Genomic DNA, 18,034 nt, shown 5'->3' on the forward strand with positions numbered 1-18,034 from the left:
AGAGTTGAAGCTGTATTGTAAAGAGGAATGGCCTGAAGTTCTTTCAAGCTGATGTGCTGGACTGATCAACTGCTACCAGAAATATTTGGTTGAAGTTATTGCTGTACAAGGGTTTCACAAAAGATACAGAAAGCAAAGGTTCATATACTGTTTCCAACAAATACATGTAATATTGGTTAATTTTTCTCAATAAATAAATAAACAAGTATAATTTTTTGTGTTATTTATTTAATTGGGTACTCTTTATCTAGTTTATGACTTACGTGAACACGTGATCACATTTTAGGTCATATTTATGAAGAAAATAGAAAAAGTTCTACCAGGTCCACAAACTTTCTATGCCACTTTATTAGGTAAACCTGTACACCTTCTCATTATTGCAAGCACCTAATCAGCCAATCATGTGGGAGCAACTCAATGCATAAAAGCATGCAGACATGGTCAAGAGGTTCAATTATTGTTCAGACCAGGGGAAAGGAATGTGATCTAAGTAACTTTGACCTCAGAGTGATTGTTGGTGCCAGATGGGGTGGATTGAGTATTTCACAAACTGCTGATCTCCTGGGATTTTCATTCACAACAGTCCAGAATTACAATGAATGGGGTTAAAAAAAACAGAAAAAAACAACATCCAATGAGTGGCAGATCTGTGGGCAAAAATACCTCGCTAATGAAAGATGTCAGAGGAGAATGGCCAGACTGGTTCAATCTGACAGGAAAGTAGCAGTAACTCAAATAACCACACGTTACAACAGTGGTGTACAGAGGAGCATCTCTGAAGGCACAACACGTCGTACTTTGGAGTGGATGGGTTACCACAGCCGAAGACCACAAACATGCACTCAGTGGTACAGAAGGTAACAAATAAAGTGGTCACTGTGTGTAAGTGGCAGCTTTGCATTAAGTAAGGGAATCTGCAAGAAAGCAAGAACTCTTATTTATGAACCAATGAATTATGGTTCTAGGTCTGAATGTAATTTTACAGCACCTTGGTGACCATTGAGTGATGGATGTGCCAACACTTTGCCCATGTTCAATTTCCTTTTAATCATCCTGCATGGTCGGTCCAGCTTAATTTGCATGCATAACTTTAGAAGGTAGAAGGTAGTTGTCCTGGTGCCCAGAGGGATGGTAGTCATTGGCCGAGGCCCAGAACACATCACTCCCTTTGACCGTGGATGTCTCATTGCCACACTGAAGAATCTGAGAGGGATTGCTTCCTTAGATTGGAGAAGCTTCGACCAAGAAGCACACTCCCAAGATTCAGCAGCTGACCTTTTGCGACTCAGGTGAAAAGAAATCTCTTCCTTCATAGCATTCTGAGCCTCTGGAATTCTCTGTCCCAGGGAGCTGTGGATGTTCAGTCATTCCAGAGAAGCAACACTGCAGTCACTGGAACTCAAAATACAATGGATATGTAGATCAGGCAGGAATGTGGATGAGATACAGGATCAGCTATGAACAGATTGAGTTATAGAACAGATTCAAGGGCTGTTAAGCCTCCTCTCAAGTTCAGCTTCTAATTCATTTATCTTTCACATGTACATTGAAACATACATTGAAATATGTCATTTAAGTTAGCAACCAACACAACCTAAGGATGTGCTGGGGGCCGCCCACAAGGGTCAAGACAGATTTCGGCTCCAACATAACCAGCCCACCATTTTCTGCAGGATGACAACAATAGACAATAGACAATAGGTGCAGGAGTAGGCCATTTGGCCCTTCAAGCCAGACCTGCCATTCAATGTGATCATGGCTGATCATCCACAATCAGTACCCCGTTCCTGCCTTCTCCCCATATCCCTTGACTCCGCTATCTTTAAGAGCTCTATCTAACTCTTTCTTGAAAGCATCCAGAGAATTAGGCTCCACTGCCTTCTGAGGCAGAGCATTCCATAGATCCACAACTCTCTGGGTGAAAAAGTTTTTCCTCAACTCTGTTCTAAATGGCTTACCCCTTATTCTTAAACTGTGGCCTCTGGTTCTGGACTCTCTCAACATCAGGAACATGTTTCCTGCCTCTAGTGTGTCCAATCCCTAAATAATCTTATCTGTTTCAATCAGATCCCCTCTCATCATTCTAAATTCCAGTGTATAGAAGGCCAGTCCTCCAATCTTTCAATATATGACAGTCCCACCATCCCCGGGAATCAACCTTGTGAACCTATGCTGCACTCCCTCAATAGCAGGAATGTCCTTCCTCAAATTTGGAGACCAAAACTGAACCCAATACTCCAGGTGTGGTGTCACCAGGGCCCTGTACAACTGCAGAAGGACCTCTTTGCTCCTATACTCAACTCCCCTTGTTATGAAGGCCAACATGCCATTAACTTTCTTCACTGCCTCCTGTACCTGCATGCTTACTTTCAGTGACAATAGCACAAAACAAAACAGCAACAGCAAAACATCCATCCACCCTCTCACACACACAGACAAACTTCCAACCTAGGACAGGTTGCCTCCGGACTCCCAGCCTCCCACGCACACATAGTCTTGTGGATATAAGGCCTCCAACTTTCAGACTTGGGGCCATGGCCACTGGAGATCAATTTCTGGACTTCCGATCAACCAAGTTTCAATCTTTGGTATCAATCCCAGGACTCGGCAATGACAGGACTGAAAACTCCAGACTTGCAGACTCACCTACCTTGTGCCTCCAGCTGGCACGGGCCTGGGGGTCTCTTTGACTTGAGGGGCCCCAAAATCCCTCATCCTTGCTGGTCCACATCCACAGTGCTTTACAGCCCAACAAGCCTCCTGCTTCTAATTCTTCAATTCTTATAGTCGTAGACTCACAGAACACTACAGCACAGAAGCAAGCCCTTTGGCCCATCTAGGTCGTGCTGAACTGTTGATCTGCCTGGTCCCAGACCATAGCCTTCCAAAGTAATGTAGCAACAGAGGAAACACTGAATGTCTGCCACATGTCAAGCAATTGGCATAGATCCACACTCAACTAAGTTTAAGTAAACCAGGAAAAATTAAATGCACTGTGCAGTGAGCTGAGGACATACATCTCCTTGCTGCGATTTAACTTCAAATTGCGGTAATAACAGGAACAGCTGAAAATCAATGGTGTTTTGAGTGCTCATTTAGACAAATTCCAATTTATGCAAACCAATGGTAAACATGCCTGAAACGCTATAAATAATATGTAGGAGTTCAGTCACCAGTTATCAAATCAGTAACAAGACCTTGGAAATGATTTAATTCAGCCAACAAGAAAATTCTGTCCTGCTGGCAATGAATTCCTGCAAATAAGGTTCAAGGAGAGCCAAGCTCTGCCATGATTTACATCTAAATCCATACTCCAGCCGGTCTTGCTGTCTTCCCATTCCTTCTGCTACCGACTTGTACAACTTAAATACTGTGATCCAAGTAAAAACCATCCAGGCTGGTCTGTATAGTGCCGGCACTCACAATAACACAATGCAAACATTCTGCACCTCATTACATACAATCAAAAAATATAAAATCAGAATTAGGCCACATGACCCATCAAATCCTCCCTGCCATTCAATCGTGGATTTTTTTTAACCCCATTCTCCTGCCTTCTCCTTGTAACCTTTGAAACCCTGACTAATCTAGAACCTATCAAGCACCACTTTAAATGTACCAGATGACTTGGCCTCCCCAGACATCCGTAGCAAGGAGTTCCACGAATTCACCAAACTCTGTTTTAAAGTGATGTCCTTTTATTATGAGGCTGTGCCCTAAGATCCTAATCCTTCCACTAACAGAAGTATCTGCTCCAAGTCCGCCCTGTTCAGGTCCTTTGGTATCAGTAGATTTCAATGCGTTCGCCTCTCAGGATAGAAGGACATGCACATAGAACAGAGATGAAGAGGAATTTCTTTAGCCAGAGAGTGGTGAATCTGTGGAATTCATTACCTTAGGTGGTTGTGGAGGCCATTTCATTGGGCATATTTAAGGCAGAGGTTGAGAGATTCTTGATTAGTCAGGGCTTGAAGGAATACAGGGAGAAGGAAAAAGATTGGGGCTTAGAGATCATATCTTATGATCTTATGGTCTTTCCACTGCATATAAGGCCAGACCCTTCAGGTGCTCCTCATGCAGTACTGTGCAAAAGTCTTATTTTATATGGTTAAACTATACTATTAAACCTTAATCAAACATATTTTAAATAGTTTCAGATAGTAGGAACTCCACAGAGCCCTGAACTGTCTGCGATTTCCTGAAGGGACAGAAGCAAGCAAGACAGCCAATGTCTGCAGAAGAACTGTGGCAAGTTTTGCAAGATGCTTAAAACAACCTACCAGCTGATTTTCTTATAAAACTGAACGACACTGTACCTAAGTGAAGTGATGCAGTTTTAAAAGCAAAAAGTGGTCATGCCAAATATTGATTTGATTTAGTTTTTTTTTTATTGTTTACTGCTCTTAATAGTTTTTTTTTGATATTTAGAAACTTTTCATTTCATTATTTTTGAAAGCACCTTCACATTGCAGACTTTTGCACACTACTGTACATTAACCCTTTCATTGCTGGAGTTATTCTTGTCAGCCTGCACCAGACCCTGTCCCATTCTGAGCCACGATGTTCCTGGCAAGCTGCAAAATAAGCCCCTTTGTGAAAAGATTTGAATTCTTTCCCTTCTTTGCCATGTACCATTATCACGTCCAGATAAAAACATTGAACATATTTACCATCATCTGTTGAATAAAGTGACCACCACCCTACCACCTACTGTTCATGGTACTTTGCTGTGGGTAAATTTTCCATGTTTCCCACTTGGAAGAAGTAGAAATAATTATTTAAAAACACTCAAATCAGTGCAATTGATGTGGAGAATAGTTGCTGATATATGCCTGCCTTTAATGCAAAATTGTTTTCAGTAAAGAGTGGACATGGAAAGGATGTTTCCTGTAGTAGGGGAGTCTAGGACCAGAGCGCACAGCCTCAGAATAGAAGAACATCTCTATAGAACAGAAATGAGGATGAATTTCTTTAGCTAGAGGTGATGAATCTGTGGAATTCATTGCCACAGACCTCTGTGGAGGCCGTCATTAGGTATATTTAGAGTGGGGGTTAATGGGCCCTTGATTAGTAAGGGCATCAAAGGTTATGGGGAGAAGGCAGGAGAATGGGGTTGAGAGGGACAATAAATCAGCCATAACTGAATGTCTTAGCAGACTCAATGGGCTGAATGGTCTAATACTGCTCCTATGTCTTTTGGTCTTATAGTCAGAGCAGTACACCCAGACAGGGACAAGAAACTTTCTCCTTGAAGCCTCAAAGGTCAGTTTAGTTTCAGCAGAAATATGAGACAATGCTGATACACTGTCTCCCGCAGAGAGCAACTGCAGGGCTATGTATTCGTGAGCTGTTGGTCACTGTAATGGGAAACCAAACTTCACTAAATCCCATGACTGTACAAGTTCCGGCTTAGTGAATCATATAACACAAGAGATTCTGCAGATGCTGGAAAACAGAGCAACATACGCAAAATGCTGGAGGAACTCAGCAGGTCAGGCAGCATCAATGGAGAGGAATAAACAGTCGATGTTTGGGTCGAGACGCTGTATCGAGGCAGTAAACATGTGCGTCATCTGGTATGAAGGTGCATGCTACAGATCTAAAAATGTAACCTGATTTAAGTCAACTATTATTATGTTTGCCTTGAGAATAGTTTAATTCAGGATTCTTGCAAATGGCAGGAAGATCTTCCTTCCAAATTGTACTGGATTCAAATATAAGATACAATGCAGAACAAAATATTCTTCCCCAAAATATTACTCTGCAAGTTACTAGAAGCTCAGGAACACTGATTTTTTTTTTTTTTTTGAACATAAAACATAGACCAGAAGACATTGGAGCAGAATTGGTCCATTTGGCCCATTGAATCTGCACCGCAATTTCATCAAGGCTGATCCAATTTTCCTCTCGGCTCCAAACTCCGACCTTCTCCCCATATCTTGTCATGCCCTGATTAGTCAAGAATCCATCAACCTCTGCCTTAAATATACCCAATGACCTGGCCTCCCAGCTACCTGTGGCAATGAATTCCACAGATTCATCACTCTCTGGCCAAAGAAATTCCTCCTCATCTCTGTTCTGAACGGATGCCCCTTCATTCTGAGGCTGTGTCCTCCATTCCTGGACTCCCCCATCACAGGAAACATCCTCTCCACACACACTCTATTGAGGCCTTTCACCATTCGATAGGCTTCAATGAGGTCCCCCCTCGTTCTTCTGAATTCCAATCCACTGTCCTTAAGGAAAGTTACAGCCCTTTGTCCCATGATGTTGTACCAACTCTATAACCTACCCTAAAATTAATCTAACCCTTCCCTCCGATGTAGCCCTCTGCTTTTTAAAGAATGCATTGGCTTATGTGTTATTCACTTGCTTCATTGTTTAATATCGAATCCTGTCAGGTTAATTACCCCATTCTTGTGGTCATGCTGATGCTGATTTTGTATTTGGTTTAATATGACAGGATTAAAATGCATTCTTCATTTTTCCTTAAAAGCTGTTCATTATCGAGGTGTTTTGACGTGTTGCAGTACAGTGTTGCTAACACTGTGGTTTAGTGCTTGCTCTACAGTGATATTCCTGCTACTGAGTGTGAGGTAGTTTGTCAGGTGGCTTGTGATGAAAATAAGAGAATGTCAGTTCAAGGTGAAGAACAATTGGCATCTGTTGTTTTGAAAAAACTTCATCCTTTCTGGTTACTGTTCACAGTAACACTTGGCACATCATGATTTATAATCACAAGAAAACAAGTATAAATATCTCGAAGTCTTAATAAATCAAAGAGACAATACTAAAATTGTATAAAACATTGGTTAGGTCACAGCTAGAGCACTCTGTACTGTTCTGGTCATTGCTTTACAAGCAGGACGTGCTTATCCCAACGAGGGTGAAAAAAAAAAGAGATCGAAGAGGTTGTTAGTAGCTCAAGAGAATTTTCGTTATGAAGAAAGATTGGCTGGGCTGAGGTTTTTTCTTTTGGAACAAGGGAGGCTGAAGGGGAGATTTAAGTGAAGGAATTAATGTTTCCCCTTAGCAGAGCTGGAGGGCATAGTTTGCAATCGGAAAAGGGATTAAGGGAAAGAAGGAGATACAAAGTTTTTTCTAAGGATGCTGGGAGCTTGGGAGCTAGGTCTGAAAAAGTGTAGGCAGCAAAGAATCCTTTAGCATCTAAAAAAATATATACTTGATATCATGGCTGTGGACCAAAAGGTAGAATATGGGATTCCATCTGATGGATTACCATGGGTTGAATGGATTGCACAGTGCCATAAATTTTAAATCAATACAATTGCAGAATAATAATAACTTCGACAATTCCCCAGCTGAGAGAAGCAACACAACAATATTTTTTACTTCACGAGTTTCCTGCAGCTAGAGATCCTGAGGGTGAAATATATCTTTCATTGCATGCAGCTAACTATGATATAGCAATGTGTGCAGTTTGTATTTAGGCTGGGAAATTCACTTCCAGTGGAATTGAATTTCAAAAGCAGAGTTTGACATGTATGTTTAACATATGTAATCGATCTCAGTGCGTATCTGCCTCCAATCTCATTTCCTGTATATAATATAAAAGTTACATTATAAACCATAAATACAGCCAGATTCAGATTGTTTTTACGTTCCATCAATTGTGTCTCTCACCATCAGCTTCCCTCCCTAAAAACCCTGTGATGGGTTCTCCTGTGGTTTGAGCTTTGGGCATCTTTGATACAGAACCCCGGAGTCTATTTTCCGAGAAATGGCAGAATGCTTTCCAGCTCTTTAAATAATACAACACTGTTGAGTTTACAGAAATGTGCTATTGCTCTGATTTATTTTTTCATTAGAGGAGCTATTTCTCCATTCCACTCCCCCAGGAGACCGTCAACCAGTAATAAGCGAATCTCAAATTAAAGGTCCTCCAGCCGCAGCCATTTACTTAGGCCACATAATTACACTCTGGAAGAGCCCAGTTAGCCACTATGTGTATAATCCAACCCCAGCATTCACTTTTTGCTTCTTCATCCGTTCACCGTGTGTGGTAGTTTGATATGGACTTCATTTTTAAATTTTCATTTATTTATAGACTTACAGTGTGGAATAGGCCCTTCCAGCCCTTCGAGTCGTGTGGCCCAACAATCCCCAAATTTAACCCTAGCCTAATCGCGGGACAATTTACAATGACCAATTAACCCACTAATCAATATGTCTCTGGACTGTGGGAGGAAACCAGGACACCCGGAGGAAACCCCTGCGGTTTTGGGGAGAACGTACAAACTCCTTACAGGCAGCAGCAGGAATTGAACCCAGGTCGCCCGTACTGTAAAGCGTTGTGCTAACCACTACACTGCCGTGCCACAAAATTCAACACAATTTTGCGGGATCAGCTAGTTGTGTTAACTATGTGGGGTGAGAGGGAAAGGAGGTAGAAGTCTGCTTGGCCATAAAGTTAGAACTTGGGTGGTTAGCAAAGAAAGCCCAGCAGCTTCTCTACTTTCTGCGAAGGCTGAGGAAAGTCCATCTCCCACACCCCATCCTCACCACATTCTACAGGGGTTGTATTGAGAGCGTTTGGAGCAGCTGCATCACTGCCTGGTTCGGAAATTGCACCATCTCAGATCACAAGACCTCGCAGCGGATAGTGAGGTCAGCTGAGAAGATCATCGGGGTCTCTCTTCCTACCATTATGGACATTTACACTACACACTGCATCCGCAAAGCAAACGGCGTTATGAAGGACCCCACTCACCCCTCATACACCGTCTGGGAAAAGGCACCGAAGCATTCAGGCTCTCATGACCAGATATGTAATAGTTTCTTCCCCCAAGCTATCAGACTCCTCAATACCCAGAGCCTGGACTGACACCTTACTGTCCTATTGTCTTCTTTATTATTTATTGTAATGCTTGAACTGTTTTGTGCACTTTATGCAGTCCTGGGTAGGTCTGTAGTCTAGTGTAGTTTTTCTTTCTGTGTTGTTTTTTACATAGTTCAGTCTAGTTTTTGTACTGTGTCATGTAACACCATGGTCCTGAAAAATGTTGTCTCATTTTTACTATGTACTGTACCAGCAGTTATGGTCGAAATGACAATAAAAAGTGACTTGACTTTCTCTGGAGTGGCAGAGGCTGAGGGGAGGTCTAATAGATAGTTTGAATAGTTTGGACAGCTGGTACCTTTTTCCCAGGGCCAAAATGTCTAATAACATAGGGCATGTATTCACGGTAAGAAGGGGTAAGTTCAAAGGAGACGTGCCTGGAATGTGCTTCCAGGATTGGTGGTGGATATAACAGAGGCATTTGAGAGATTCTTTGATAGGCAGATGGATGTGCAGAGAATGAAGGGGTGTGAACATTTTGTAGGCAGAAGGGATGGATTTAGTTTGTCATTTTAGCTAGACTCTTGTAAATTTCTACAGAAGTACCTATGTTGGAGAGTATTCTGACATTAATCACAGCCTGTTATGGAGCCTCCAAACCACAGGATTGCAAAAGGCTGCGGAGAAGTGTTGACTCAGCTAGCTCCATCACGGGCACAAACCTCCCCACCACTGATGATGATGATGATGATGACATCGATTCAGGCCTGAGAGGCCAGCATCGGGCATTTTTATACCTTACAAGGCGCGGAATGAGAGACTGTGTGGCGCACCACTCCTCACGCAGATATTTTCGCAGTATTTTTCTTTTATTTTACAAAGTCGAGTTGCGAGCTCTACACTCAACCCGGCACGGATGGAAGGCGTACTCGGGAATGACCCGACTGGATTCGAAACCGGGAACCTCCATTCCGGAGTCCGGCGCTGATGTCACTGCGCCACCAGCCCACCACTGAGCTACTGTATCTTCAAAAGGTGGGACTACAAGAAGGTGGCATCAGCCATAAACACCTTCACTACCCAGGACATGCCCTCTTCTCAATGCTAGCTTCATGGGGAGGTATAGGAGCCTGACGACCCACACTGCCCTAGAATGACAACTGCGAACGCATATTTAGTTATCAGTCACTGAGGTCCAGGGCTACATTGCAGAATGTAAGACAAAGGCGGTACCGTAGTAGTCTGGTGGACAGACCTCTACCTCACTGAGGCCAAACGGCAGCTCTCTGACACCTCCTCCTACTTACCCCTGCCACAGGACCCCACCAAAAAACATCAATCTACCATCTCCCGCACCATCTCCACCCTCATCAACTCCGGACACCTTCCTCCCTCAGCCAAAAAACTCATAATTCCCACACCCCGCACAGCTCGGTTTTACCTCCTCCCCGAGCACCTTCGCTCCGTCCGTCACAATAGACAGGACCTCCCAGTTGCCACCCACTTCAACTCTGCCTCTCATTCCCATCTAGATATGTCCATACATGGCCTCCTCTACTGCCATGATGAGGCCAAACTCAGGTTGGAGGAGCAACACCTCATCTACCGTCTGGGTAGCCTCCAGCCTGGTGGTATGAACATTGAATTCTCCAATTTCCGGTAATTCCCTCCCCCTCCCCTATCCTAGGTCCCTCTCTGCCTCTCTCCCCTTTCAACTTTCTGCTCCTTTATCTCTACAGTTCTTTCATGCTTATCCCCTCCCCGCTTTATCTTTCCTCTGATTGGTTTTCCACCTGGCGCCTCTAGCCCTTCCCCCTCCCCTATCTCTATTACTGGGCTTCGGCCCTCTCTCCCTCCCGCCCCCCCCCCCCCATTCCTGATGAAGGGTCTCGGCCCAAAACGTTGGCTACTCTTTTCTCACGGATGCTGCCTGACCTGCTGAGTTCTTCCAGCGTCGTGTACGTATACATTGCAGAATCTTCACTTGTAGTACAGTGCTGCACAAAGATAGCAAGAGACAGGTCCCCAGCCTTTGCTTAAAAATAAGCTCATGGTTGCACTTTGTTCTAGTTTCTCAGGTACAACATTAAAGACCCCATTTTGACATTAGAGTTCACTCAATGTCCTCATCTTCATTCGTGTTCATTACAAAACAGGAAAATTTGACTTAGACTTATATCTGGCTCATTGGCTTGGACTGGTTACAAATCAGCTGGTGTTTTCATCACCCAGGGTACTCCAAAGGGGTGTCACAAAACTAATAACAAATCATTTTTGTCACCTCTTGTCATCTGGAGCGAAAAAGCTTCCAGCCCTGAGCAAGTGGTTATAGTAGAACTGACAGTGCCTTGGAAAGACCAGATTGAGGGGGTGTTCAGGTGTAGGAAAGCCAGATACCAGGAGCTGGTAGAGCAGCGCCAGAGACAGGGTATAATGCCAGCCTGTAGAGGTGGGGTGCAAAGGTTTTGCTGGCTGCTCACTCTGAAGAACCTACTCTCCGCTTGGTATTATGGAGCTTGCAAAGAAAAGAGCCATCAGGACTGCTGAGCGAGCCTCCAGATGGCTATAGATCAAGAGGTGTAACCTGTGGACTAATGTTGCTGGGACACAAGCCGGGGCCTGATCAACCCTGGTTGGGCTTGCCGGGGTGAGAGTGGCTGATGTTGGAAGACCTGAAACACCCAACGACTTCAGCACCATCTACAAACACTTATAGAACACACAAAGAACATTGCAACATAGGAACAAGCCCTTTGATCCATGGTGTATTTACAAAACTTGATGCCAGATTAAACTAAATCTCTTCTGCCAGCACTTGATCCACATCCCTCCATATCCACGTGTCTATCTCAAAGCATCTTAAATGCCACTTAACTATTTGCACCTCTAACGCTAGCAGCCTGTTCTGGGCATCTACCACCCTCCGTGTAAAAAACCTTGCCCCATACATCTCCTTTAAACTTCCCATTGTCATCTTCGATCCATGTCCTCTGGTATTAGACAGTCCTACCCTGAGAAATAGATTCTGTCTCCCTTATCTACGTCTTTCATAATTTTAGAAACTTCCTCAGCCTCAGACACTCCAGAGAAAACAATTCACATTTGTCCAATCCCACCTAAGAACTCGCACCCTCTAATCCAGGCAGCGTCCTGGTAAACAACTTCTGCACTCTCTCCGAAGCCTCCACAGCCCTGTTGGAATGGGGTAAACAAAACTGCACACAATGCTCCAAATGCAGTCTAAACAATGTCTGATACATAAACCAAATATTACATAGAGCAGCACACACAAAATACTGGAGGAATTCAGCAAGTCAGGCAGCATCTATGGAGTGGAATGTGCAATCAACACTTCGGGGCAAGACCAGCAATCAAAGTCTCAAAATGAAATATCGACTGTTTATTTCCTCCTATAGATGCTGCCAGATCTGTTGAATTCCTCCAGCATTTTGAGTGTTGCTATGGATTTCCAGCATGTGCAAAATCTCTTGTGTTTATTGCAATATATAGATTCCATTTATACAATACACCCTGCCTGCTCATTGAGTGGGCCAAGTGAAGGGAAGTTGTTCACCAGACTTACCATAATGTGGGATGATGGTCCAGGCCATCACTGAAGCATAAATCCCGCCGATCATCCAGAACATGCAGAGCCAGCTGAGGTGCTCCCCTCGCTTCTCACGAGACAAGAATTCAGAGAAGTAGGCAAAGACAATGGGGATGGAGCCACCAATGCTGAGGGAAGGAAGAAAGAAAATAACTTTCAGAATGCAAGTTGTTAACTTGCCGATGTTGATAAAACTCTGGTCTCTTTTTCCTACTTATTTATATTTTTTAACCTTCCTTATTATAACTTTAAATACTTATATATTGCATTGAACTGCTGCCACAAAACCACAAATTTCAGGACTTCTGTTAGTGATGTGATTCTGATTCTGGCACATTCTCAATCTTCACATCAAAGCCTCTCTACTGACACTGTTCAGAGAAACACCTTGTTCCCAGCCAGTGTTCCCCAACCTGGGGTCCATAGACTCCTTGCCTAAAGGTATTGGTCCATGGCATAAAAGAAGCTTGAGAACCCCTGAACTAGAGGAACAAGAATAGAAAACTTTCTAAAGAAGTTGAATGATATTAGACACGTGTAAGTCTTCTTGAGTTCTCCATCATTTGTTGGGATAGACTCTGTTCCCTAGCAAACCCTAGGTATTTGTATTTTCAGGAAAACACAGAAAGATCAAGAAACTGAGAGGTATAGGGAACTGGAGCAGAAGAGGGGTGGAGGTCTTCATAAATCAACCATTATCATACTGAATAGTGGGAAAAGCTTTAGGGACATGATGGTCTACTCCTGCTTCTATTTTCCTGTGTTCTCACAGAAGAATACACTGAATAAAGAAGTTGACCATTTAGTTCAACTTGTTGAAGTTGAGCTAAAGTGAAGTCTTTAACTCAAAGTTGAGTTCAAAGTAAATTTGAGCTGAAGTCAATGTGATTTTCATGGATCTAAGATAGATTTTATCTCATGTTAAAATCTATCTTAGATTCCATGAAGAAACCATCATTGTTTCAAGATTCAAAGTTGAAGAATTAAAATTGTTTAATGTCATTTCCAGTATACGACTGTAAAAGAGAATGGTATAATTGTTACTCTGAACCAATGCAGCATAAAAAACACAATAAGATAGATAATGCTATAATAAAAAAAATAAATGTAATTACATAAGATAGTGTATATACCTTGATTGATTATATGCCCATAAAGTTATTCCAGGTGTATGAGTGTCTGTACATAAGGTGACTCTGACAGGAAATGATAAAGTAGTTCTGGTTGGGAGTGTGGTGGGGCGGGTTAGTGGGTAGAGGTGTTGATCAGCCTTACTGCTTGGGGAAAATAACTGTTTTTGAGTCTGGTGGTCCTAGCGTGAATGTTGCATAGCCTCCTCCCTGATGGGAGGAGGGTGGGAAGGATCCTTCATCATCAAGGGCAGATTAATAGTGGCCCTGAGCCCCCTATCAAATGTATAACAATCACAGAAAGGTTCCAATGAGTTGGTGACACTAATAGCCATGTATTATGGCTCTCTAGGGAATGTTAAGGTTCTAAGCATGAGCTACAAGTTAGAAACATGGCAACTTCTCACATCTCAGCCATATTAAGTAGAAATATATTCAGATTCATTATTCAGCTATGGGAGAGCACTGATTCTTGCATTGAAGATAAACTAGCTTAGTGTAAAGTCACAGCAGTTACAGATCTCCAAATGTTGAGATAAGGGCTGAAAAATTCAGGTTTATAAATATCAGTGATAAATGGAACCACTCACTCCAAATTATTTAGAAGAGTTCCCTCAGCAATTGTTACTAGACAGCAAATAAATCAGGCCAGGCTCGCACTGCAGAGGGAAGGAGGCTGTAAGAGTAGATGAGCTACTGTGCACAAGTTGTTAAAGTTTTAATGGAATTATTGGTTTAATTATTTAATTGTGGATAGCCATGAATCAAGTGAACAAATTTATAATTGGAAAAATATAGTCCACATACTGGAAATCTGAAATAAAACCAGATAATATTAGGAGTACTCTGCAAGTCAGGTACCTCCAGTAGAGAAAGAACCATTTTAGGTTGATGACCTTTGATTACAACTCAGGGTTCTGATAAAAAGTTTTCAACCTGTGACAATAATTCTGTTTGTACCTTCACAGATTCTGCCTACACCACATCAGATTTTCTGTTTTTTAAAAATTATTACAGAATAAATTTATAAACCAAATGCACATACCAATGCTTCCCCAATTATTCCTCAAAGTACTGGGTGGGAAGACAGCAGATCTTCCATTATACTATATTATTGCACAACTGCAAATAATTGTGGGAGGGGTTGAGGTGGCCTTATTCAATGGGAGGGAAGAGCAAATGGGCACATGGTCTGCAGGCTATCAATGCCAACAGTAAACTCCAATTCCCTAATGCCTACAATATAATTCCGTGATGGCATAGTAAAGCAATCACTTGAGTTGAGTATGATGTTCTCCTAAGGGGTTGTCTATTGGGTAGGGTGGCAGTGTCTTTAGGAGGCTGCAGAGGTAAATCTGGGATCCACATATTCTGGAGGATGGATTCCCTTAATGGCTATTGCCTGAGTGTGACTTGGTCTAATGTGTGTAGGACTGCCACCACACAGTCCATGACAGACTGGGGTCAGGGTCCAGTGGCATGGAATGCAAAACAGCTGGGTCTCTTCACTGCTACAACCTTCCTGTACCTTCACTGCTGCTGTGATATGTCATCATCTTCCACCAGCTCCAATTCTGAGGCCTTGGTTGGATCACTTTTTTGTCTGGAATCTCTCCCTTGACCTTACTGCCATGGGTGACCTTACCAGGAGATAAGCGCCAGAAAGCTAAACTTCGGAAGCATCACTCTCGTGATCTCAGGAACTCACAAGCCTCTCCACTGCAACAAGTTGATGATCCTCGGAGAAGATGTGATGGCATACTCCTCACTTGGCTGGCTGAGCTATGTGCCAACCATTCTCACGTAGTCACCATCTGGGATGTCAAATAATAATCATGTGGGACAAATTAGTCCACTGGCTTGCATTTCACCTAGAACCCTACAAATGTGCTCCCAATATTCCCTCCATTTTAGCATCCGAATGTCACTCCACATTATCTTCCCAAGTCTTGGCATTGACATCTAAGCGAAAGAGAAGAAAGGGGCTTGGACATCCAGGCTGGCTTTGCAGCCTGTTTACCTTGATAGCACTAAATTAGTTGTCCTGCAATTCACTTACCCAACTCCTGAAAGTAGTCGGCAGAACAGGAAGATGCCATAACCTTGGACAAATGATGAGAAGATAATAAAGACTCCATTGATGCTCAAGGCGATGATCAGACAATACCTTCTGCCCATTTTATCTGCCAGGCCTCCCCAGATGAAGGCTCCAAGCATCATTCCCAAATACACTATTAACCCTGCAAGAAAGTAATAAGAAAATCAGTAACATGATCAACTACATCCTGACATTATGTCCCAAATTTCAGACACTTCAACAGCCTCTCAGCGTTTCATTCCACCAGTTCTCCAAGGATAATTTTTCATCAAGCGATGAAGTACAGAGATAAAGATAGTAGATGCAAGGGAGGATCAGGAATGGAATGGGACCATGTTACAGACTGTTCACTACAACAAGCTGATTTTCTTCAGCATCATAAATAAATATATATACATTACAAAAATGATAATCGAATGACATTTGAGACTTAGCTCCATGAGGAGATGCTTTGTAGGTGACTGAAAGCTGAGTCAAAGGAGCATTTTAAAAATAGACAGTGAGCCACAGAATCACACGAAAAAGAAACTGACTCCAGAGTCTGCATCATCATGCACCCATTAGTCTCTCGGTTAATGGTAATGGCATAAAAAAGGTTGGGAACCCCTGCATTAGTCCCATTAGTTATTCTTTCCGCATTCCCATCAATGTAGTGAAGTAAAACTGATGTATTCAGACTCAGTCTTAAGACCTGAACACCCTGTCACATCAATCATAAAGTTACTGGATCAGGCATTTTTCAGAAATTCCCCTAAAAAAAGGTATAAAAGATCTTTAAAAACATACTGGCTGCAAATTATCAGCCCACAAGATTCTACAGATGCTGGAAATCCAGAGCAACAGAAACAAAATGCTGGAGGCTCTCAGCAGGACGGGCAGCATCTATGGAGAGGAATGAACAGTTGACATTTTGGGCCAAGACCCTTCATCAGGACAGGTGAAGGGTCTCGGCCCAAAATGTCAACTGCTTACTTCTCTTCACAGATGCTGCCAGACCTGCAGGCCTCAAGCCTGTCTCTTCCACTCTTTTGTGCTGGCAGGCGATATTAACAACAGCAGGAAGTTTGCATATTGGTGCCATTCCTCGTAGCCATTTCGAGCGAGATTAGACCTTCACCCAGTAGCTTGCAAGTCCTGATGCACGCTCTTGCAAGATCCTCTCCACGTATCGTCAAAACTCACTCTGTGCTGGGCGAACCCACCACACAACTAGGCACTTCTACTCTGCTTCCTCTTGCCATCCAAGAGATTATGGTGCCTTCAAACCTCTGTACCTCAATTGCTCTGTACTCTGGTGCAGAGTTTGCTGCCAGGTAAGTCAGATACACTCCCAATTTGCTGGATTGTCATCCCAGAACTGTGTATAACACAGTAATATAGCAGGTAGTGCAGCGATCATACCACTCCAATCCTGACTTTCTGTGCTCTCTGTGTAGAATCTGCACGTTCTCCCTGTTACCAGGTAGCTTTCCTCTGCATCACCTGGTATCTTCTCATATTCCATAGACCTGAAAGTTGGCCAAGTTGCCCAAATAGCACAGCTCATCCAGTCATAGAGTTGCAGAACATGAAAAAAATGTCCTTTGGTCCCTACTCGTCCATGTTGACCAAGGATGTATATTCCAGATAATCCCTTGTAATGAGTTCTTCAGGCTTCTGTGGGAAGCCAGAGATCCTTGGTGCTTGCTGTTTGAACTTGTTAAATTTATTTTGATAGGTTTGAGGATTGCATATTACTTGTATTACTTAAGCGCATGCCCAATTAGTGCTAATCATGGAATCCTAGTTTTGAGAATGTTACATCTTGCGGTATCATTTGGCTGTACCATCAGCGTTCTGTTGGAATTCTTACGAATAAATATTAGCCACCATCTCTACATCGGAGTCTGTCTTTCCTCCACATATATGTTCCAACATTGTCAATGCACATCGCGGCAAATCCCATTTCCCAGCACTTGGTCCATACGCTCCTAAATTCGTGTCATCTGAATACTTGTCCACTTATTTCTTAACTGTGTCTAATGTATTCATCTCAGCCACTTCCTCCATATACCTAACACCTGCTGTGTAAGAAGAGCTGCCCCCCTCAGGTTCTTATTTCAGACTTTCACCTCTGACCTGAAGACTATGTTCTCTAGTTTCAGATACCCCAACATTGTGTGTAGGCAATTAGTAAAATCTGAGAGGCAGTGTCGGAAACCTGGGGAGAATAAAATGGGATTAGCATAAAATTACTGCAAATGAGTCAGAACAAATTTGCAGGTCCTAAGGCCTGCCTTTGTGCTTTTTGACTTCTGGATACATATAAGCAAGGTCCTCCTGCTAAATTCGGGTCAGCTGAATTTCCAGTATTTTTCTCCCCTCCATCCTGGGACTGTTGCACATGGCTTTAGCTAACA

At 42.9% G+C, this 18,034-nt stretch overlaps 1 protein-coding gene across 1 annotated transcript in view; it reads right to left on the reverse strand.

The window, feature by feature from the left end:
- The window catches only part of LOC140718610 (synaptic vesicle glycoprotein 2B-like), a 194,538-nt gene that overhangs the window by 35,856 nt on the left and 140,648 nt on the right, over window positions 1–18,034 (reverse strand). The window contains exons 3-4 of the mRNA XM_073032577.1: window positions 15,597–15,777; window positions 12,384–12,535 (exon numbers count right to left, since the gene is read on the reverse strand). Of these exons, the coding sequence (XP_072888678.1) occupies window positions 12,384–12,535; window positions 15,597–15,777 (333 nt within the window). The remainder of the gene's footprint in view (window positions 1–12,383; window positions 12,536–15,596; window positions 15,778–18,034) is intronic.

The sequence above is a fragment of the Hemitrygon akajei genome, chromosome 30 (genome assembly GCF_048418815.1).
Source record: "Hemitrygon akajei chromosome 30, sHemAka1.3, whole genome shotgun sequence".
Lineage (NCBI taxonomy): Eukaryota > Metazoa > Chordata > Chondrichthyes > Myliobatiformes > Dasyatidae > Hemitrygon > Hemitrygon akajei.